Source organism: Heterodontus francisci, chromosome 4 (genome assembly GCF_036365525.1).
Source record: "Heterodontus francisci isolate sHetFra1 chromosome 4, sHetFra1.hap1, whole genome shotgun sequence".
NCBI classification, from domain to species: Eukaryota; Metazoa; Chordata; class Chondrichthyes; order Heterodontiformes; family Heterodontidae; genus Heterodontus; species Heterodontus francisci.
In genome coordinates, this window is record NC_090374.1 from 110806155 (window position 1) to 110828750 (window position 22596).

At 42.5% G+C, this 22596-nt stretch overlaps 1 protein-coding gene across 1 annotated transcript in view; it reads left to right on the forward strand.

Moving 5' to 3' along the window:
* Positions 1 to 22596, forward strand: part of vps13a (vacuolar protein sorting 13 homolog A) — a 609759-nt gene that overhangs the window by 109115 nt on the left and 478048 nt on the right. Inside the window, exons 8-10 of the mRNA XM_068029994.1 lie at positions 11650 to 11709; positions 11805 to 11885; positions 15259 to 15316. Coding sequence (XP_067886095.1) covers positions 11650 to 11709; positions 11805 to 11885; positions 15259 to 15316 — 199 coding nt within the window. The remainder of the gene's footprint in view (positions 1 to 11649; positions 11710 to 11804; positions 11886 to 15258; positions 15317 to 22596) is intronic.

Consider the following 22596-nt stretch of genomic DNA (forward strand, 5'->3'; position numbering starts at 1 on the left):
TTTTTGAATGCTCCCCACTGCTCTTCTGTAGCTTTCCTGACAAGTAACTCTTTCCAGTCTACCTTGGCCAGATCCTGCCTTATTTTACTAAAATTCGCTCTCCCCCAATCCAAAATCTTTTTTGCAACTTGTCGATTTCTTTCTCCGTAACGAGCTTAAATTGTACCATGTTGTGGTCGCTATCACCAAAATGCACCCCCACCAACACATCAACCACCTGTCCGGCTTAATTCCCCAGAATTAGGTCCAGCACTGCACCCTCCCTTGTTGGATCCTCTACACATTGAGCTAAAAAGTTCTCCTGCATATATTTTAAGAACTCCACTCCATCTAAGCCCTTAACACGATGACTATCCCAATTAATATTGGGAAAGTTGAAATCACCTAATTACCCTATTATTTTTACACACCTCTGCAAATTGCGCACATATTTGCTCCTCAATTTCCTGCTGACTATCTGAAGGTCTAAAATAAACACCTAGCAATGTGGCTGTCTTTTTTTATTCCTAAACTCGACCCATAAAGAGTCATTTGATGCCCCCTCCAAGATATCATCTCTCCTTACTGCAGTAACTGACTCCTTAACTAATATTGCAATGCCCCCTCCTCTTTTACCCCCTCTTCTGTCTCGCCTGAAGATTCTATATCCCGGGATATTGAGCTGCCAAACCTGCCCCTCCCTCAACCATGTCTCAACCATAGTATATCTCAATTCCACGTGTCAATCATTGCCCTGAACTCATCCGTTTTACCTGCAATACTCCTGGCATTAAAGTAGAGGCCTTCCATCCTGGTCTTACTCCCTTGAAACTTACTTCTGCTGTATTCCCTCTGACTTGTTTGCTTTCCTGTGCTTAGCTGTGTCCCTATTCTGCTCGGAGTCTGCGTCCCCTCCTCTTGCCAAATTAGTTTAAACTCCTCCCAACAGCACTAGCAAACCCGCCAGCAAGGATGTTAGTCCCCCTCTGGTTCAGATGTAGAACGTCCTGCTTGTACAGGTCCCACCTTCCCCAGAAACGGTCTCAGTGGTCCAGGAATCTAAAACCCTCCCTCCTGTACCAACTCTTAAGCCACGCATTCATCTGTGCTATTCTCTTTCTATACTCGCTAGCATGTGGCACTGGGAGTAATCCAGACATTACAACCCGAGAGGTCCTGCTTTTCAGTCTACTGCCTAACTCCCTCAATTCTTGATGCAAGACCTCATCCCTCTTTCTACCTATGTCATTGGTACCAACATGTACCATGACCTCTGCCTTATAACAATATTAGGCAGGAACTGTAGATTTTAGATTGGGGGCAGCTGTTTGAGGGTAAATCAACATCTGACATGTGGGAGTCTTTCAAACGTCAGCTGATTAGAATCCAGGACCAGCATGTTCCTGTGAGGAAGACAGACAAGTTTGGCAAGTTTCGGGAAGCTTGGATAACACTGGATATTGTGAGCCTAGTCAAAAAGAAAAAGGAAGCATTTGTAAGGGCTGGAAGGCTAGGAACAGATGAAGCACTTGAGGAATATAAAGACAGTAGGAAGGAACTTAAGCAAGGAGCTAGGAGGGCTAAAAGGGGTCATGAAAAGTCATTGGCAAACAGGATTAAGGAAAATCCCAAGGCTTTTTATACATATATAAAGAGCAAGAGGGTAACCAGCGAAAGGGTTGGCCGAGTCAAGGACAGAGATGGGAATCTATGTGTGGAGCCAGAGGAAAAGGGGGAGGTACTAAATGAGTACTCTGCATCAGTATTCACCAAAGAGAAGGACTTGGTGGATGATGAGCCTAGGGAAGGGAGTGCAGATAGTCTCAGCCATCTCATTATCAAAAAGGAGGAGGTGTTGGGTGTCTTGCAAAGCATTAAGGTAGATAAGTCCCCAGGGCCTGATGGGATCTACCCCAGAATACTGAGGGAGGCAAGGAAAGAAATTGCTGGGGCCTTGACAGAAATCTTTGCATCCTCATTGGCCACAGGTGAGGTCCCAGAGGACTGGAGAATAGCCAATGTTGTGCCTTTGTTTAAGAAGGGTAGCAAGGATAATCCAGGAAATTATAGGCCGGTGAGCCTTAAGTCAGTGGTAGGGAAATTATTAGACAGGATTATTCGGGACAGGATTTACTCCCATTTGGAAACAAACAAACTTATTAGCGAGAGACAGCATGGTTTTGTGAAGGGAGGTCGTGTCTTACTAATTTGATTGAGTTTTTTGAGGAAGTGACGAAGATGATTGATGAGGGAAGGGCAGTGGATGTTGTCTATATGGACTTTAGTAAAGCCTTTGACAAGGCCCCGCATGGCAGACTGGTGCAAAAGGTGAAGTCACACGGGATCAGAGGTGAGCTGGCAAGATGGATACAGAACTGGCTCAGTCACAGAAGACAGAGGGTATCAGTGGATGGGTGTTTTTCTGAATGGAGGGATGTGACTAGTGGTGGTCCGCAGGGATCAGTGCTGGGACCTTTGCTGTTTGTAGTATATATACATGATTTGGAAGAAAATGTAGCTGGTCTGATTAGTAAGTTTGCGGACGACACAAAGGTTGGTGGAGTTGCGGATAATGATGAGGATTGTCAGAGGATACAGCAGGATATAGATCGGTTGGAGACTTGGGCAGAGAAATGGCAGATGGAGTTTAATCCGGACAAATGTGAGGTAATGCATTTTGGAAGGTATAATGCAGGTGGGAGGTATACAGTAAATGGCAGAACCCTTAGGAGTATTGACAGGCAGAGAGATCTGGGCGTACAGGTCCACAGGTCACTGAATGTGGCAACGCAGGTGGATAAGGTAGTCAAGAAGGCATACGGCATGCTTGCCTGCATCGGTCGGGGCATAGAGTATAAAAATTGGCAAGTCATGTTGCAGCTGTACAGAACCTTAGTTAGGCCACACTTAGAATATTGCGTGCAATTCTGGTCGCCACACTACCAGAAGGACGTGGAGGCTTTGGAGAGGGTACAGAGGAGGTTTACCAGGATGTTGCCTGGTCTGGAGGGCATTAGCTCTGAGGCGAGGTTGGAAAAACTCTGATTGTTTTCACTGGAATGACAGAGGTGGAGGGGTGACATGATAGAGGTTTACAAAGTTATGAGCGGCATGGACAGAGTGGATAGTCAGACACAGAGGGTGGTGAGTGCCTGGAACGTACTGCCAGGGGTGGTGGTGGAAGCAGATACGATAGCGACGTTTAAGTGACATCTTGACCAATATATGAATAGGAAGGGAATAGAGGGATATGGGCCCCGGAAGTGCAGAAGGTGTTAGTTTAGGCAGGCATCAAGATCGGCGCAGGCTTGGAGGGCCGAATGGCCTGTTCCTGTGCTGTACTGTTATTTGTTATCACCCTCCCCCTTCAGGATGCCCTGCAGCCATTCAGTGACATCCCAGACCCTGGCACCAGAGAGGCAACACACCATCCTGGAGTCTTGTTGACGGCCACAGTAGCGCCTATCTGTTCCCCTGACTATAGAATCCCCTATTACTATTGCTCTTCCTCTCTTTCCCCCTTCCTGTGCAGATAGGCTGCTTGCGGTGACAGAAGCTTGGCTCTGTCCGCACTCCCTGGAGGAACCAGCCTCATCAGTCTTCAAAATGGAATACCGATTTGCAAGCGGGACCCCAGGGGACTCCTGAACTACCTGCCTGTTTCTCTTGGACTGCCTGGTGGTCACCCATTCCCTTCCTTCCTCAAGTCCCTTCAGCTGCGGTGTGACCACCTCTCTATACGTGCTATCCACAATGCTCTCAGACTCGCGGATGCGCCACAGTGTTTCCAGCCGCCGTTCCAGCTCTGAAACCCGAGCTTCCAGGAGCTGCAGCTGGACACACTTCCTGCACACATGCTGGTCCCAGGGATTGGAAATGTTCCTGCATTCCAACATGCAGCAAGAGGAGCAAACCACTGCTTCAAGCTCTCCTGCCATGACTAAACTCTTTAAATTTTAAACTTTAGAAGAATATAATTTAAAAAAAAACTAAGTCTTGCTAAAACAATGACTTGCAATTCAATCCACTTTGAAAAATACCTACCAACCAGGACTTACTCACCAGTCAGCTGTGCTGTTTGGAAGCTCTTGGCTCCCCTCACTCTGAGGACAGGTAGGAAATGAAAGGAGCTCCTTGCTCCCTCCTCACCAAACTTCCTCAGTTACCAAACTTCCACTATAGCACTCTAATGCAACCCAAGTCAGCACTCCAGTGCAAACAAAATGACGTGCTTAATGTTAAACTTGTCAAAACATTTTTGAAAATAATCAAAAGCACATTTTATCAATCATATTTCAATTATATATAATCATAAAATGTGTTAAAAATAACTAGACATGCCAGTTCATCTTGATATGCCTGTTGTGAAAATTTTTTTTAGAAGTATAAAGATGACTGAACCGTAAGAAGTAAAAATTATTGTAGTATAACATTTTCTTTTAAATGTAAAGGTCAGATGTTTCTGTTTTTTGACAGATGGTGTGTATTTTTAAAAACTAAATTTCTTCCATTTTTTTTAGTGTCTGTTAATGTGCTGTTAGATTCTCAAATTTCAGAGTTTTATTTTCACCCCGTAAGTTAAATATTCTGATAACAAGCAGTTCAAAATGCTCGAAAATGTGATTAATAGATTTTTTTTTGTTTACTTGGTTTTTCTTTTGCAAATCAGTTTTCATCAAACATTGGAGTGATAAATAATCTGAAAATGCTACCATGAATATGGCATTTCATTGGATCTAGGGAAGGTCAGTTTTCAGTGAGAAAATCAATACACTAAACATTGGCCTTTTGTCCCCTTTGATGTGCTGCACATTTTAAAAGCGAAGATGGGAAAAGTTTTTAAAAAAAAATCTAAAGCAATTTTGTCTTTCACAGCCATTTGTTAATTATATGTAAATATATGGAGTTTTTTCTTTCACTTTAGCATGATGTGGAGTAATGGAAAAAATATTAGCAGGAAGGACATTTCAAAAAAATCACCTCCTTTCCACCCCCCCACATTTCTTTTGTTCCTTTTATGCCACAATAACTGCTGAAATGAGAGTTCAGGCAGGGATATAGACTTCAACCCTCTAAATAATGATGCTCTGGATGGAGATCTGGTCAGGAGGTTGTGAGTCTTTTCATCTGCACCTCTATTTATCCTAGTTATGTTCAAGAATTCATCGCGGTGAATTTCAAGCTTTTTTAGGCACAAAATCATAGTTTCATGGAAGGTCAGAAATATAGATTTTTACTGCTTTTGCTTTAGTGTATGTATGTTGGTAATCCTCTGGAATGAAACTAAAGGCACCATTATCCTAAATCTTTAATGACTAATTTTTTGGGGGGGATGTTGGGTAAATAGTTTTTGTGAAAGAAAGAGGATCAAGGGTTTTTATTAAAGAAAAAAGTGCTGGAAGCATTTTTTTTAACTTTTTTGTATTACACTATTGTATGGATTGAACTTGTCCATCACAGCGTCAACTATTTGCAGGCGTGAGGTCAGCTTCCATATGTATGGCAACACCACTCAGATCTGCCTCTCCACCACTCGCTTCAAACTCTCAATCATCTCTATGCTGCCAGACAGTCTTGCATTAAGGCACAATGAGTCAGAATCTCTTTCCATTGAATTTATAGAAACTAGGATGAACACGAAATTGATAGAGAAATAGAATATGAGTAAACTAGCAAGAGACATAAAAACAGATGGTAAACACTTCTATAGGTAGAATAGAAGTGATTAGTGAACGTAAACTTGGGTCCCTTACAGACAGAATCAAGTGAAATTATAATGTGGAATAAGGAAATGGCAGAGACATTAAACAAATACTTTGTAACTGTCTTCACAGTAGAAGATACAAACATTGTGGAAATGTTGGCGAGCCAAGGGTCTAGTGAGAATGAGGAACTTAAAGAAATTAATATTAGTTTAAAAAAAAAAGTACTGGAGAAATTAATGTGACTACAAGATAACAAACCTGATGTTCTCCATCCTTGAATTTTAAGAGGTGGCTCCAGTGATGGTGGATGCATAAGTTTTAATCTTACAATCCGTGGGAATCATTCTGAAATTCTGTAAGGTATACAAGAAAGTAGGGAGAGAGAAAATGGGGAACTACAGACTGGTTAGTCTAGCATCAGTCACTGGGGAAAATGCTAGAATCTATTAGGGATATGGTATTTGGGTAGTGTCAACACTGATTTTATTAAAGGGATTCTTGTTTGACACATCTTAATTTTTTCAGGTTGTAGCTAGCAGGGTTGATTGGAAGGATGCCAACCATCTGCGAAAGATGATGGACATGCAGAAAACAATCCATTTAGGTGGGGTGTCTTCTCTTAGTGCACCATTGTTGATGGCTGTGAAGGCCAGTCCTTGAGAGGCAAGTTTTGCCACAAGTGCTGCACATGGAGCTGCCAAGTGAGGCTGTGAGTTGTTGTTTTTGATGGTGCCTGTTGCCAAGCTGCTGTAGCAATTGGTAGTCGTGGCAGGGCAGACCAGTCCACTGGATGTGTCGCCATTTCCCTCTTTCGCCAGCTAGTGATTCCCAAGTGTGATAGTTGACACTTGGGGCCTTCATGGCACGCTTGCAAGCATTGTTGAAGTGGAACTTTGGGCACCCCACTGGTCTCCTAGCCCTGGCTACCTTGCCATACAGAAGGCCCTTGGGTATGCGACTGTCTTCTATCCGAAGCTGCCTCTGTTTGATTAGTGCCAACACACTTGGGAGCTCTGCCTTTGAGAGGACTGCCACATTTGTGATTTTGTCCTGCCAGGATATACCCATAATGTGCCGCAGACAACGAAGATGGAAATTATTGAGCTTCTTTTCCTGGTAGCTGTAAGTCACCCATGTTTCACAGCCTTACAGCTAGGTGTTGAGAATACAGGTCTTATAAACCATCAGCTTGGTCCTAAGGATCAGCTTGGTGTTATCTCATGCACGTTTCACAAATTGACCAAAGGTGATAGCTGCTTTCCCTATGTGTGTATCGAGCTCTGCATAAAGGGCTGGATTGTCTGTCACCATGGTCCCAAGATGGCAGAATTTGATAACCACTTCCAGTATGGTGTTGTTTAGTATGATCAGGGGGCGAAGGTACAACACCTTGTCCCATGACCACGGTTTTACGACCGAGGTGGGAGGAGTGTACTGTCTTTTCTCGTCCCACTTCTCCACAGGTCACAACATATATTTTAAAATGTTTGCCCAGTTACCAATATGGTCAAACATATGCTCTACCCTTTATCCCAGAATAATATACACTAACTAGGTTTCTTTAATAAAAAAACAAAAATCAATTTATTATTAAAAAAACAAGACTTATCCAGTAATGAAGTAAAGCATTGACACACAGATTGAAATATGGAAGTTCCTTTCTTAAGTCCCCCGGCCACACAAACTTTCACACCCACTGAAAAAATAAAGAAATTCTCTCCGCAGAGCTCAGTTATGAAAAAAAAAGGAGGAAAAAAGAATACTTTGGCCAAATACTTGCTAATTCTTGAAGAGATTAAAAAAAAAAGATGTGGAAAGATGTCAGTTGTCCCTTTTGGTCTGGTGTCTGAGTGCACTTAGACAGGTCACTGGGATCTTTTCTGGAGCAGTTCTTTTCGGGCAGGGCCAAGAATTAATCTGGCAGTTTTTCCCCCAGCTTCTCAGGAGAAATGTGGCATCGAGGGTTTCGGTTATCAGACTGGATACGAGGGTTTTTTTCAGCGACAGGAGGAAAGAGATGAGTTGGGTGTTTTTTCCTTGGCAGGCTGATCTTTAACTGTTTTTAAAACTGTTCACACCCCAACTTAACTGAAAACAATATCCAAACCCCAAACAGAAAGACAACCTCCTGACCTCCATAAACCTTGACATGTGGTTTCTCTGTAAACATCTCCCCTTAGTCCAAGGTTCCTGCTGTTTATTTATCTTAAGGCAGGTAATCTCGAGTAAAGGTTGCTTTTAGCACTCCTTGATTCTTCCAGTAATTGTTTTCGCAGTCAAGTGTCCTTTCAGTAATCCCAGTGAAGAAAACAAAGTCCAGCATTTCTTCAGGCTTCTAAATGACTCCATTTCCACACTTTAAATGAGTCCTTAAAACCTACTTTAAAAAAAATAGAAGCACGCTCATCACAAGTGTATAAAGACAAAAGCCTAGTGTCTAGTGCCTATTAGCAAGGTAGATAAGTGGGAACCCATGGATGTAGTGAATTTGGATTTTCAAAAACTATTTGCTTAAGTGCCACATGAGACTTGTGCATAATTAGGGCTGTTGGGATTGGGGGTAATGAATTAGTATGGATTGAGTCAGAAAACTGAGTAGGAACAAAACCAGCCATTTTCAGGTTGGCAGGCTATAACTAGTAGTTAACCACAAAGATCAGTGCTTGGGCCTCATCTGCTTACACCCTGTCCCCTCATCTAAGTCATTGATATAGATTGTAACATATCCAAATTTGCTGCTGATGCAAAGTTAGGTGGGAACGTATGCTGTGAAGCAAAGGAGTGTCGACAGGTTAAGTGAGTGGACAGGAATGTGGCTGATGGAATGTGATGTGGAGAAATATGAAATTCATTTTGGTAGGAAAAATAGAGAAGTAGAATTTTTTTAACAAGATGAACGTCTGAGAAATGTTGGTATTCGTAGGGATCTGGATGCCCTTGTACACACATCACAGCCAGGTAACATGCAGCAATGAAGAAAGCAAATGGTATGTTGGCCTTTTTTGTAAAAGCATCACAGTAGAAGACTAAAGAGGTCTTACTGCAGTTATGTGAGGCCTTGGTGAGACCACACCTGGAGTGTCATACAGTTTTGGATTCCTTACCTAAGGAAGGATATACTTGCCTTTGAGGGAGTGCAACAAAAGTTTGTGAGACTGATTCCTGGGATGAGGGATTGTCGTAATGAGGGGAGACTGTGTAGACTAGGCCTGTATTCCCTAGAGTTTAGAAGAAAGAGCTGGTTTCATTAACACACACGTTTTACGAGGTTTGACAGGGTAGAAATCGGGAGAAGGTCTCCCTGGCTGAGGAGTCTAAAACTAGGGGTCACAGTTTCAGAACAAAGGGTTGGCCTTTTAGGACTGAGATACACAGCAATTTCTTCATTCAGAGTTGTCAATCTTTGGAATTCTTGACCTTCGAGAGTTGTGGATGCTCAGCCATTTCGTATTTTCAAGTCATGTCGATAGATTTTTGCATACTAAGTGATTCAAGGACTTGTGGGTATAGTGTGGGAAGGTGGAGTTGAGGTAGAAAGTCATCCATGATCTTAATGAATGGGGCAGCAGGTTCAAAAAGCCGGATAGCCTAATCTTCCTCCTATTTCTTGGTTATGTTCTGAAACCATTCTTGTCAGTTCCCACCATAATCTTTTGTTCCTATACCAGTGCTTCCATCCTCCCCGCCTCCTCCCACCCTCTCATCCACTTACTCGAGCTGATGCAGATCATGTTAAATCGTGCTATCCTGTTCAACTTGGATTGCTTAATTCCATTCGTAACATCACCTTCACCCCTGGTTCCTCCAAGCTTCTGCTGTTGAAATCCTATTAAAGTCTTTGTCACCTCTGTACTCCATTTAGCTGTCTTTCACCCTCTATCTTTTATAAGCTCCAACCTGTCCAAAATTCAACTAACTGTATTATAAATGCAAAATACTGCAGATGCTGGAAATCTGAAATTAAAAACAGAAAATTCTGGAAGTACTCAGCAAATCAGTTAGCATCTGTGGAGTCAGAGAGTGTTAACATTTCAGGGTGGCGACCTTTTGCCAGAACTAGTAAAAGCTAGATGTAACAGGTCCCAAGCAAGTGCAGAGGCAGGAAAAGACCCTCCCTTTTTGTTCTTTCCCGCCTTCTCCCTTTCCCTTCCTATGTACTTGCTTAAAACCTGATACGTTTCTCTCTTCAGTTTTGACAAAAGATCATGGCCTGAAATGTTAACACCATTTCTCTCTCCAGATACTGCCTGACCAGCTGAGTTTCCAGCATTTTTATTTTTTGAATTACCTGTATTATATATATTAGCCCTACCTATTCATCACTCTCATCCCTAGTGACCTGCACAGACTCCCTGCTCCCAGTGCATTAATTTTAAACCATCATCTTCCTCCTCAAGACCTCACACCAACCTTTTTCTGCAACTTCCTTCTTTCTTGTGGCCTCCAACACCCTTCAGTCATCTAATAGGAAAGAAAGAAAATAGTGCTTTTTTGGTAAATTTTCAAAGATACAGTTCGTCATATAGCACATAGAGGATTGATCACAGGTTGAACTGTTGGATGCTGACCTAAGCCACTGCACCTGTCTCCTGTTTCAGACTGCCTGCTAATTAATAGTCACAATGTGGGTTATTAGATGCAGTTACTTAACATGAAGCCTACTCCAGTGTGTCATGAAAATAGAGTGTCCATCTGCCTCCTCCAAAGTAAGGTTACACGATCTATTAATCAATGGAATAGGCTTGTTCAGTTTCCCTGCGATTCCTGTGGTAGTCTGCTTGAGGCAAAAGAATTAAATAAAATATCACCAGCATGGCTCAGCAGAGTTACCTATTGACCAATAGATGTCAAATATGTCAATAATCCTCTTCCTCATAACTTGCAGAACACTAAACCTTCTATTTAACCCCTAGTTTCTTTGCTTATATATACTAATGAAAACTCTTTGTTTTAATTCAGTTTAGCAACAAAGTATACTATAAAGTTTCAAATATTTGACAATGGGTAATAAGTAAACCATTTATATATTGTCAAAACAGCCATGTACACACAGTTTTCTGTCTGCCATTTGACTTTCTGTTGTCACATTTTTCCCATTTAAACAAGGGGTATTGCAAACAATACTGGTGACAGAAAACTTGCTATTTGTTTAGCGTTGCCTTGAAACATTGAACAGGCTGCCAAGTAATGGAGCGACAGAAAAGCGAGCAAGTTAGGCCAGAGCAGTGCAGGTGGAGAGTAATGGCGGCAGAAACTGGCTGTGAAGCAGAAGCAAGGATCAGTAGCACTTGACTGAGAACTAGGGGTGGAAAAGCAGCTGGAGCAAAGGTGGAGACAAGACTACAGGCTGGGCAGGAAAATTCTAGAGCTGTCCATCAATGTTGAAATAAAATTTACTTTGTTTGTGTTATGTGCTCACTTGTGGGGTGGGAGTGCATGGTGTGGGTCAGGGGGTGGGTAGGGAGGGTAATTAATTCCTTTGAACTTCTGACTATAAAGGAAAATCAAGATGACACCAGTGCTGGAAGGGATAGATCAGAAGTTTGGCTTCCAGCTGTACAGTAGCTAGACTGTGTAATTACACTGACAAGTTTACCTTTGCAAAACCCATAGTCAATGCGGACATGTCAGTTTATAATAGGGATAAAAGTGACAAACATGACAACAGTCAATCAAATGAAATAGACCAGAAGTGCATGGGCATAATTTCTTGATGAGCTATGATGTATTTATTTAGGCCTTCTTTGTGAATTTGTTTTTCTTTAAAACCTAATGCTTCCAGCAGTAGATTAGGTATCTTGCTAATATTATAAAACTTGTCTGACAGTTTAGTCTCTGAATACTGAACCTGTATTTCTGAATAAATGCAGCTCAGAACTTTCGTCATTAGTTCTGCAGAGATTTATTATAATGCTATCTTTAATGTAGACAGTTTAAAAGATATTGTTTTACATTTCCATTGTAGACTACAGATGAGCAATGGAATCCATGCTTGCATGATCAATGTGAGCATGTCTTCAATAAGGTAAAAGTAGTTATAGATTGTAGCACAAACACCAATTCATTTGTTTTTTGTATGTGATACTTCTAAACTAACTATGTATTTATGTTGATGTTTAGCTTGTTCGATTAGACTACCTCTGTGTGTATTGGAATGTCAACACCAAAATGTATTCTAATGACAGTCAGATTGAGGCTTTGGTAAGTTGACGTTATATGGTAAATATTCTGATTCCATGCTCCTGCTGATGAGCCTTGCCTCCTTCCTCCCTCCCTCCCTTCCTTAATCCCCTTCCCCATATCATGAGATTGTATGAGAACCAGGCTGAATATAGCAAGTCCTGAGGGGAAATGAAAAAGCATATAAGAGAAGTAAAGAGAGCATGAAAAGAGACTGGCAGCCAGCATTAAGGGGAATCCCAAAGTTTTCTGTCGGCATATAAATAGCGAAAGGGTGGTAAAAGCAGGAGTGAGGCTGATTCGGGACTATAAAGGGGATTTACACTTGGTTGCAAAGGGCATAGCTGAGGTATTAAATGATTAATTTGCATCTGTCTTTACCAAGGAAGAAGATGCAACCCAGGCAATGGTGAAAGAGGAGGTAGTTCAGACACTGGAAGGGCTTAAAATTGATAAAGGGGATGTATTGGATAGAGTGTCTGTACTTAAAGTGGATAAAGAACCAGAATCGGATGAGATGCATCCAAGGATACTAAGGGAAGTGAGGGTGGAAACCACAGAGGTACTGGCCATAACTTTTCAGTCTTCCTTAGACTCGGATGGTGCCAGAGGACTGGAGAATTTCAAACGTTACACCTTTGTTCAAAAAAGAGTGTAAAGATAAGCCCAGCAACTACAGGCCGGTCAATTTAACTTTTAGAAACTTCTATAAAAAATAATCTGAGACAAAATTAATAGTCCCACAGACAAATGTGGTTAATTAAGGAAAGCCAGCATGGATTTCATGAAGGAAAATCCTATTTAACTAACTTGCTGGAGTTTTTTGAGGAGGTAACAGAGAGGGTTGAAGAGGGCTGAGCTGTTGATGTGGTGTACATGGACTTTCAAAAGGAGTTAGATACAGTGCCACACAACAGACTTGTGAGCAAGGTTATAGCTAATGGAATAAAAGGGACAGTAGCAACATGGATACAGAATTGGCTGAGTGGGTTGGAGGAAGGTTTGTAGTGGAGTTCCCCAGGGGTCAGTGTTGAGACCCTTGATTTTCCTGATATATTATTACTGACAAGATCTTGGTGTGCAGGGCACAATTTCAAAATTTGCAGATGATACAAAACTTGGAAGCATTGTGAACTGTGAGGAGGATGGTGTAGAACTTCAAAAGGACATAGACAAGTTGGTGGAATGGGCGGATAGGTGGCAGATGAAGTTCAACACAGAGAAATGTGAAGTGGTTTATTTTGGTAGGAAGAACATTGAGAGACAATATAAAATAAAGGGTACAATTCTAAGGGGGTGCAGGAGCAGAGGGACCTAGGTGTATATGTGAATAAATAATTGAAGGTGGTAGGATAGGATGAGAGAGTGGTTAACAAAGCATACAGTATCCTGGGCTTTATTAAATAGGGGCACAGAGTACAAGAGCAAGGAAGTTATGTTGAACCTGTATAAGGCACTAGTTCGGCCTCAGCTGAAGTATTGCGTCCACTTCTGGGCACTGTACTCTAGGAAAGATGTGAAGGCATTGGAGAGGGTGCTAAAAAGATTCACGAATGATTCCAGAGATGGGGAACTTCAGTTATGAAGATAGATTGCAGAAATTAGGACTGTTTTCATTGGAGAAGAGAAGGCTGAGAGGTGATTTGATCGAGGTATTAAAATCATGGGTCTGTACAGAGTAGATAGAAATTGTTCTTACTCATGAAAGGATCGAGAAAGAGAGCACATTTAAAGTATTCGGTAAGAGAAGCAAAAGTGGCATGAGGAAAATCTTTTTCACGCAGTAAGTGGTTGTCTGGAATGCACTGCCCGAGAGTGTGTTGGAGGCAGGTTCAAGTGAAACATTCAAAAGAAAATTAGACGGTTATGTGAAAAGGAAGAATTGCAGGGTAACGGGGAGCAGGGGAAGGAATGGAATTGAGTGAATTGCTGTTTCGGAGAGCAGGTGCAGACGTGATAGGCCAAATGGCCTCATTCTGCACAGTAGCGATTCTGATCAGCAGCTCCATGATTTTGCTTTTATTAATTTAAATGGACAAGATATCATGATTGGCTTATGCATGTTTTTGATATCTCAAAATGATACAGCACACTGTGCCTGTGCCGCCTTTTGGAAAGAGTGATCCAGTAAGTCTCCTGCCTATGCCCTCTCCCAATCATGTCGTAAAGTTCACCTTCAAGTATTTTTCTAATTTCCTTTTGAAAATTATTATTGAATCTGCTTCCATCACCATTTCAAATAGTGTATTTGAGACCATTACAACTCACTGCCAAGTTCCTTCAATCAGTGTCCTCTGGTTACTGACCCTTCTGCCACTGGGAACAGATTCTCCTTATTTACTCATAAACCAGTCATACTTTTGAACACCTCTATGACATCTCCCACTAATTTTTCTGCTGTTAAGGAGAGCAATCCCCAAGTTCTGTCATGTCTCCATGTATCTGAAGTGCTGTATCCCTGATACCATTCTCCTGAATTATCTCTGCACCCTCTTGCAGGCCTTGATATCCTTCCTAAAATTTAGTACCCAGAATTGGACAGAATATGCCCTGCAATCTTTGCTATCCTAAAATGCAAAGAAACGATAAATAGATTGTGAGTTTAATTATTCAAATTTCTTTTAATATTCTTGATAAGCAAGGGGGTGAAGGGTTATTGAGGGTAGGCAGGAATGTGCAGTTGAGGTTAGAATCAGATCAGCCATGATCTTATTGAATGGTGGAGCAGGCTCGAGGGGCCGAGTGGCCTGCTCCTGCTCCTATTTTGTATGTTTGTATGTAATCAGTGGGTATTTGTTTTTAATAGTTTGTGGGTATTGTTGGACCTGTAAGATAATTTTGATCTGAGCATCATATTAGCTGTATTTAAAGGCATATGTGAATTATCTTTCATGTTAAACTTGCACAGCTTTTAAGCAATGTTGACTTAGATCTGAAGATAGATTGTCGAGGTTAGGACTGTTTTCCTTGGAGAAGAGAAGGCTGAGAGGTGATTTGATAGAGGTATTAAAAATCATGAGGGGTCTGGACAGAGTAGATAGATTTCATGAGCGATTTTTTTATTTCTTAGACTTTCAGGCTGCTGGGATGGCTTCATGCCTCCATATATATTGGGATAATTCGTGTGACTTCTGATTACAATGCCAGTTTTGAGCTGATTTTGAAAGCAATCTGTATTGCTCAGTTATGTCCACTGGGAACTAAATTCAGACTAATCAAATATATTTCAGAGAAGAAACTTATTTGATACTTGATGTGAGCCTGTATCCTGTTGAAAGTATAGTTTTCTAACTCGGTTAGTCTCCTAAGCTTTTAAATATCTTTTATTCTGATGACAGTTCTGAACAAATGCTGCTGCTGGATATTGCTGTGTAACTTTAAAATTATCTTGCAGAAACAGTTAAAAGATGGAGTTTCAACAAGCAACTTTATTCCAGAGACATATCAGTTCAGTAAGTTGCACACTCTTATACTTGTGCTATGTAAAGACATTCTGCTCACACAAGTTGTACTGTAACTTCAAAGGAACCTGGTTTCTTAGGCTATTAGTGAGTTTACTAGCTTTTAGGTAAATATATAAACATGAAATGTGTATGCATTAAATTTGGAAAACATGGCACAGATTCTTTTTGAAAAGTCATCAAAGCAGCTGCCTGTGTAAGGTATAACAAACCACTTGTGGCCCTTGTTGGAAACAGCAACAGGAGAAGGAATGGAGAAAGTCCTGCCAAGGGTATCAGGAGCTGAAGTAAAAAAGCAGAGCCTCTGTACTAATCTCAGGATTATTACCCGAGCAACGAGTAATTTGGGAAGGGGACAAACAGATTGGGGAAGTAAATATGTGCTGTGAAAGGATGAGTTCCATTTCATGGGACAATGGCAACAGTACTGGGAAAGAAAGGAGCTTTACCAGTGCGACAGGCTGCAACTGAATCTGGCTGGCATCACTGACAACTGGCTACATACCGTGTATGATGGGAGATAAATATTAGAAAGGACAGGAAAATTGGAAAAGGAAAATTTGCAATATTAAAAACAATTCACCATTACAGCATTATAAGAACGGGCTATTAGTAAAAGTGAACTGGCAATAGAAACTCTCTGGATGGAATTGCGAAATAGAAGAAGATGCATGACTTTGCTAGCAGTTGTCTATAGACCTCCTGATAGCAATGATGAAGTAGCAAGATGCATAAATAGAAGCATCAGAGAAGCTTGTTGCAAAAACAGAATGGTTCTAATGGGAGACTTGAATTCTCACAAACTGGGAGAAGCAGAATAACTCTCATCCCAAAAGCTGTGAATTTCTTGTGTGTTTGAACCACTCTTCTGGGCACACTGTTTTTGAACCAAAAAGAGGATGGGCTTTACTAGAGTTAGTGATGAGAAATGAACCTGATTAGTTAACAATCTAATGGTAAGGGAACACTTCGCTACTAATGATCATAACATGATTGAATTTGATTTGTGTTTTGAGATGGAGAAGAGTGAGTCACAAACCAAGGTTTTAAACTTGGGTGAGGTTGTCTTTGATTCTGAGGCAGAAAGTAACAAAAGTATTAACAGGTAAAACTATAGATGAACAGCAATGGGAGATGCTCAAAGAAGTATTTGTACAATACACGACCAATACAAACCTGTAAAAGGGGAAGAGTTCGACTTGAGTAATTAATTAACCTTGATCAACAAGAGATGAAAGGTAGTATAAAACTAAAAGAAAATGTTTCATAGTCAATAACCAATTCTCTTTTGGGGCTAAAACTTGATATTGTTTGTAGATGCCTTACTATGAACAACCCTGGGAAAAATCTTCCCTCTGCCTTAAGACTAATTTGAAGTTATTCAAAGACTGACATCTCTTCTTTGCGAAGAGCCAGTAATCTAGGCAGAACAATCCTTGTGCATTCTTCGTCTACTGATGGCAGCCATGTTTATCATCCTAAAAATATCCACAATTTCTATAGATGGTATTTAATGGAGGCAATGGGGGTCTCGCCTGCCAGTGGGATGGTATTAGTGGGGTGGGGGTCAAGGAGGAGGGCGTTGTAGGGGGGAATGGCTCTCAGCCAGCTGCTGCTTCCCAATGCCTGGTCCCTTGATCAGGCGCTAAGTGCCTTTGAACAAGGGCCCACCCTCTCCGGGAGCCAGCAAGCAACCTGCATGGTTTTGCTTATCGTGCTCCTCACGTGGCGACAGGCCCACTTGTGGCTGGACTAATATATGCAGTGGCAGGAAGAGGCCCTTAATTGGGCATGAATTGCCCACTTAAGGGTCTCAATTGGCAGCGGGTTGGAAAGGCTGTTTGTGGGCCTTCCTGCCATGGACTTAATTAGGGTGGAGGCAGGAAGGTGGTGGGGTCCCCAGCTGCCACCATCCCGCCCAATTAAATGCTCTCCCCGCCTTTAAACTCACCATGGGGAGACCATAAAATTGAGCGCGATATGTGATCCTTCTCTATCAATGGTCCTCTCACAGTGGTTTCCCAGGCAACGGAAATAAACCTAATTCTACACTGGATCCGAACTAGTTTTGCAGGCTATCTCTACAGCCACTGCCGCCTCAATTGGCATGGAAGCATTTCTGAATGGGTGACGGCTCATATTTAAAGGGATTGAACTCTTGACAATTGATGAGTCTATTTGTCACTCTTGAATTATGACTTGCGATGATTTGCCCTCCAATATTTTCAAACTGTGAAGTAGGAAAGGCTAATATGACTTTGGGCAGACAACATGTCAAAGAGAGGCTGCAAAGTGATCTTGACTGGTTAAGTGAGTGGGCAACAAGATAGCAGATGGAGTATAATGTAGGGAAATATGAATTTGTGCACTTTGATTGTAAGACTAGAAAAGCCGAATTTTTTTTTTAAAGATGTGAAACTTATAAGTGTCGATGTACAAAGAGACTTGGGTGTGCTTGTACACGGAATGCAGAAAGTTAGCATGCAGGTACAGCAAGCAATTAGGAAGGAAAATTTAATGTTTGCCTTTATTGCAAGGGGATTAGATTACAGGAATAAGGAAGTATTGCTACAACTGTACAGGGTTTTGGTGAGACCACACCTGGAATATTGTGTGCAGTTTTGGTCTCCACATTTAAAAAAGGAAATATTTGCATTGGAGGCAGTGCAACAAAGGTTCACTGGATTGGTCCCTGGGATGAGGGGGTTGTCCTATGATGATAGGCTGAGTAAATTGGGCCTGTATTCTCTGGAGTTTAGAAGAATGAGAGGTGATATTATTGAAACATATAAAATTCAAAAGGGGCTGGATAGACACTGAAGGGGAATCTAAAACACGGGGGCACAATATCAGGATAAGGGCCTGATCATTTAAGACTGAGATGAGGACAAATTACTACACACAAAGGGTTGTGAATCTTTGGAATTCTCCACCGCAAAGGGTTGTGGATGGTCCATCGTTGAATACATTTAAGGCTGGGATAGATAGACTTTTGGGGTCTCGGAATTAAGAGGTATGGTGAGCAGGTGGGAAAGTGGAGTTGAATCCTAAGATCAGCCATGATCGTTTTGAATGGCGGAGCAGGCTTGATGGGACATATGGTCTACTCTTGCTATTTCTTGTGTTCTTGTAGTGTAACCCACTTTTGCTCAATTAGTCTTGCTAGTTAATACTTGGGATCTCAGTACGGCACTTAGCTGAAATAGACAGATCAACATTGAATGCTTTCGGCTGTCAGGCAATCTACTTCCACAAGTGGAAAATCCAGCAAGGTGATACATTAAGGTTTGTGGATCTCTTGTTAATTTGAATACCTGCCAATGATACGGAACAGTCTTTTTGCTCAAAGAGCTCTATTGCTCTGGTTTTGCCAGGGTATGGCAGAAAATTAAAAGAGACTGAGAAAAGGTGATGTTAGCCTGACAAACTGTGGAACTTGGAATATTTTGCAAAATTTAGCTCTGTGGTGTCACTGGAGCCTGCACTACAGAAGCTGGAGCAGCTGAAAATGGCTCAGTGTGCCATGCTTGTAAGGGTGCTGGCATGGGTGGCCGTACATGCACCAGAAGCATACAGAGTGGGCAGATAGTGAAGTTAAACAGCTTATGAAGCTAATTTGAACTTCACAGATCCCGTTAACGCCCTGTCATAAATCCACTCCCAGCTGAAATGCTTTCAACTGTGAGAGGACTGCTAGCGTTATTTAAAGGGCCAGCCATCTAACTTGCAGGTCAGGTGCTTTTGAGTTACTTTTGCTCTGGCAATGTTTGTGGACTTACTGTGGTATGTTCTTGGAGGAGTTTTGGTGGCTTGTTAAATTTTGAAGGATGTGTTGCTGCACCCTGACAGGGAGGTTGAAGGAGTTTTCTACCTTGTCAACAAAAGGCCCCTTAGTTATGGGGGTCGTTGTTGAAGTCCCATGATAGATTAGATTAGAACATTATAGCGCAGTACAGGCCCTTCGGCCCTCGATGTTGCGCCGACCTGTGAACCCATCTGACCTACACTATTCCATTTTCATCCATATGTCTATCCAATGACCACTTAAATGCCCTTAAAGTTGGCGAGTCTACTACTGTTGCAGGCAGGGCGTTCCATGCCCCTACTACTCTCTGAGTAAAGAAACTACCTCTAACATCTGTCCTATATCTATCACCCCTCAACTTAAAGCTATGTCCCCTCGTGTTTGCCATCACCATCCGAGGAAAAAGACTCTCACTATCCACCCTATCTAACCCTCTTTATTATCTTGTATGTCTCTATTAAGTCACCTCTCCTCCTCCTTCTCTCCAACGAAAACAACCTCATGTTCCTCAGCCTTTCCTCGTAAGACCTTCCCTCCATACCAGGCAACATCCTAATAAATCTCCTCTGCACCCTTTCCAAAGCTTCCACATCCTTCCTATAATGCGGTGACCAGAACTGCACGCAATACTCCAGGTGCGGCCTCACCAGAGTTTTGTACAGCTGCAGCATGACCTCGTGGCTCCGAAATTCGACCCCCCTGCTAATAAAAGCTAACACACCATATGCGTACTTAACAGCCCTATTAACCTGGGTAGCAACTTTCAGGGATTTATGTACCTGGACACCAAGATCTCTCTGTTCATCTACGCTACCAAGAATCTTCCCATTAGCCCAGTACTCTGCATTCCTGTTACTCCTTCCAAAGTGAATCACCTCACACTTTTCCACATTAAACTCCATTTGCCATCTCTCAGCCCAGCTCTGCAGCCTATCTATGTCCCTCTGTACCCTACAACATCCTTCGGCACTATCCACAACTCCACCGACCTTCGTGTCATCCGCAAATTTACTAACCCACCCTTCTACACCCTCTTCCAGGTCATTGATAAAAATGACAAACAGCAGTGGCCCCAAAACAGATCCTTGCGGGACACCACTAGTAACTAAACTCCAGGATGAACATTTGCCATCAACCACCACCCTCTGTCTTCTTTCAGCTAGCCAATTTCTGATCCAAAGCTCTAAATCACCTTCAACCCCATACTTCCGTATTTTCTGCAATAGCCTACCGTGGGGAACCTTATCAAATGCCTTACTGAAATCCATATACACCACATCCACTGCTTTACCCTCATCCACCTGTTTGGTCACCTTCTCGAAAAACTCAATAAGGTTTGTGAGGCACGACCTACCCTTCACAAAACCGTGCTGACTATCGCTAATGAACTTATTCTTTTCAAGATGATTATAAATCCTGTCTCTTATAACCTTTTCCAACATTTTACCCACAACCGAAGTAAGGCTCACAGGTCTATAATTACCAGGTCTGGCAGCATCTGTGGAAAGAGAAGCAGAGTTAACGTTTTGGGTCAGTGACCCTTCTTCGGAACTGACAAATATTAGAAAAGTCACAGATTATAAACAAGAGAGGTGGGGGTGGGGCAAGATATAACAAAGGAGAAGGTGCAGATTGGACCAGGCCACATAGCTGACCAAAAGGTCACGGAGAAAAGGCAAACAATATGTTAATGGTGTGTTGAAAGACAAAGCATTAGTACAGATTAGGTGTGAATACACTGAATATTGAACAGCAGCAAGTGCAAACCTGAAGAAAAACCTGAACAAACTAAGATGAAATGAAATAACAACACAAAAACAAGAAATGCCGGATTCACTTAGGTCTGGCAGCATCTGTGGAAAGAGAAGCAGAGTTAACGTTTCGGGTCAGTGACCCTTCTTCGGAACCGAAGAAGGGTCACTGACCCGAAACGTTAACTCTGCTTCTCTTTCCACAGATGCTGCCAGACCTGCTGAGTGAATCCGGCATTTCTTGTTTTTGTTTCAGATTTCCAGCATCCGCAGTATTTTGCTTTTATTTTAATGAAATGAAATAATACCTGGTCCAATCTGCACCTTCTCCTTTGTTATCTCTTGCCCCACCCCCACCTCACTTGTTTATAATCTGTGACTTTTCTAATATTTGTCAGTTCCGAAGAAGGGTCACTGACCCGAAACGTTAACTCTGCTTCTCTTTCCACAGATGCTGCCAGACCTGCTGAGTGATTCCAGCATTTCTTGTTTTTGTTTCAGATTTCCAGCATCCGCAGTATTTTGCTTTTATCTATAATTACCCGGGCTGTCTCTACTCCCCTTCTTGAACATTTGCTATCCTCCAGTCTTCCGGCACTATTCCTGTCGACAATGACGACATAAAGATCAAGCACAAAGGCTCTGCAATCTCTTCCCTGGCTTCCCAGAGAATCCTAGGATAAATCCCATCTGGCCCAGGGGACTTATCTATTTTCACACTTAGAGACATGAAGCACAGGCAGCAGACAGAGCTGTGCGCAGAGGGGTGAGGAGGGCATTCAACAGAAGGCTCTACCCACTGAGTGTCTTCAGAGAGCACATCTCCACTTCCACCTCAGCCAGGAGCAATGTCTGAGGTGCCCTACAATTCAGCAAAGTGCTCAGCGAACTGTGCCATCTTCAACAGGACCGAGAGCTGCACAGCAGGGCGAAGATGGTGCTGCCAGTGGCCGTCCCCTTCAATTTATACACAAGTGTATGCTTCCAGGCAGGAGCAGGCAACGTAGCCAGCGTTTCACAGTTTGCCGTTCATTGCTGCATCAGAAGGGGGACAGAGGCCCTGTGAACCAGGTAAGGGGACCTCATCTTCTCATCAGAGAGAGGCAGGGTAGCGGAATACTCAATGGTGTAGGGAGCCATCGACTGCACACCTGTGGTTCTGTGGGCCCCACGTATAAATGGGGAGATGTACTGCAACTGCAAAGACTATCACTCCATTAGCATGCAGTTAGTGTGCAGCTATACACAAAACAGCATATCGGTGAATGCCACCTATCCTGGCAGCAGACATGATGTCTTCATCCTGAGGCAGTCAAATGTACAGCTGTCTTTAAGCCACCATGACAAACCAGAGGCATACTGCTTGGTGACATCTGTTTTACACCTGGTCATGATTCCCCTCTGTCATGCAACACAACATGCGTATAATGAGCCATGCTGCCACAAGAAACATTGTGAAGCAAACCATCTGTGTTCTGAAGCAATGGTTCCAGTCCCTGGACCGCTGGACAGGAGACCTCCAGTACTCAGCAGAGCAGGTGGTAGTCTGCTGAATCCTCCAAAACCTTTGTCATTAAAGGCACAACCCTTGCCACCAGGCATTTCGAGGAGGAGGCGGCAGCACCCGTGACCCCTTTGCTCCGGGTGGGCTGTCCGTGAATGGCTACTGCGACTCTAGTTCACCGAAGACGTCATCACCTTTGCCCCATGCTTAT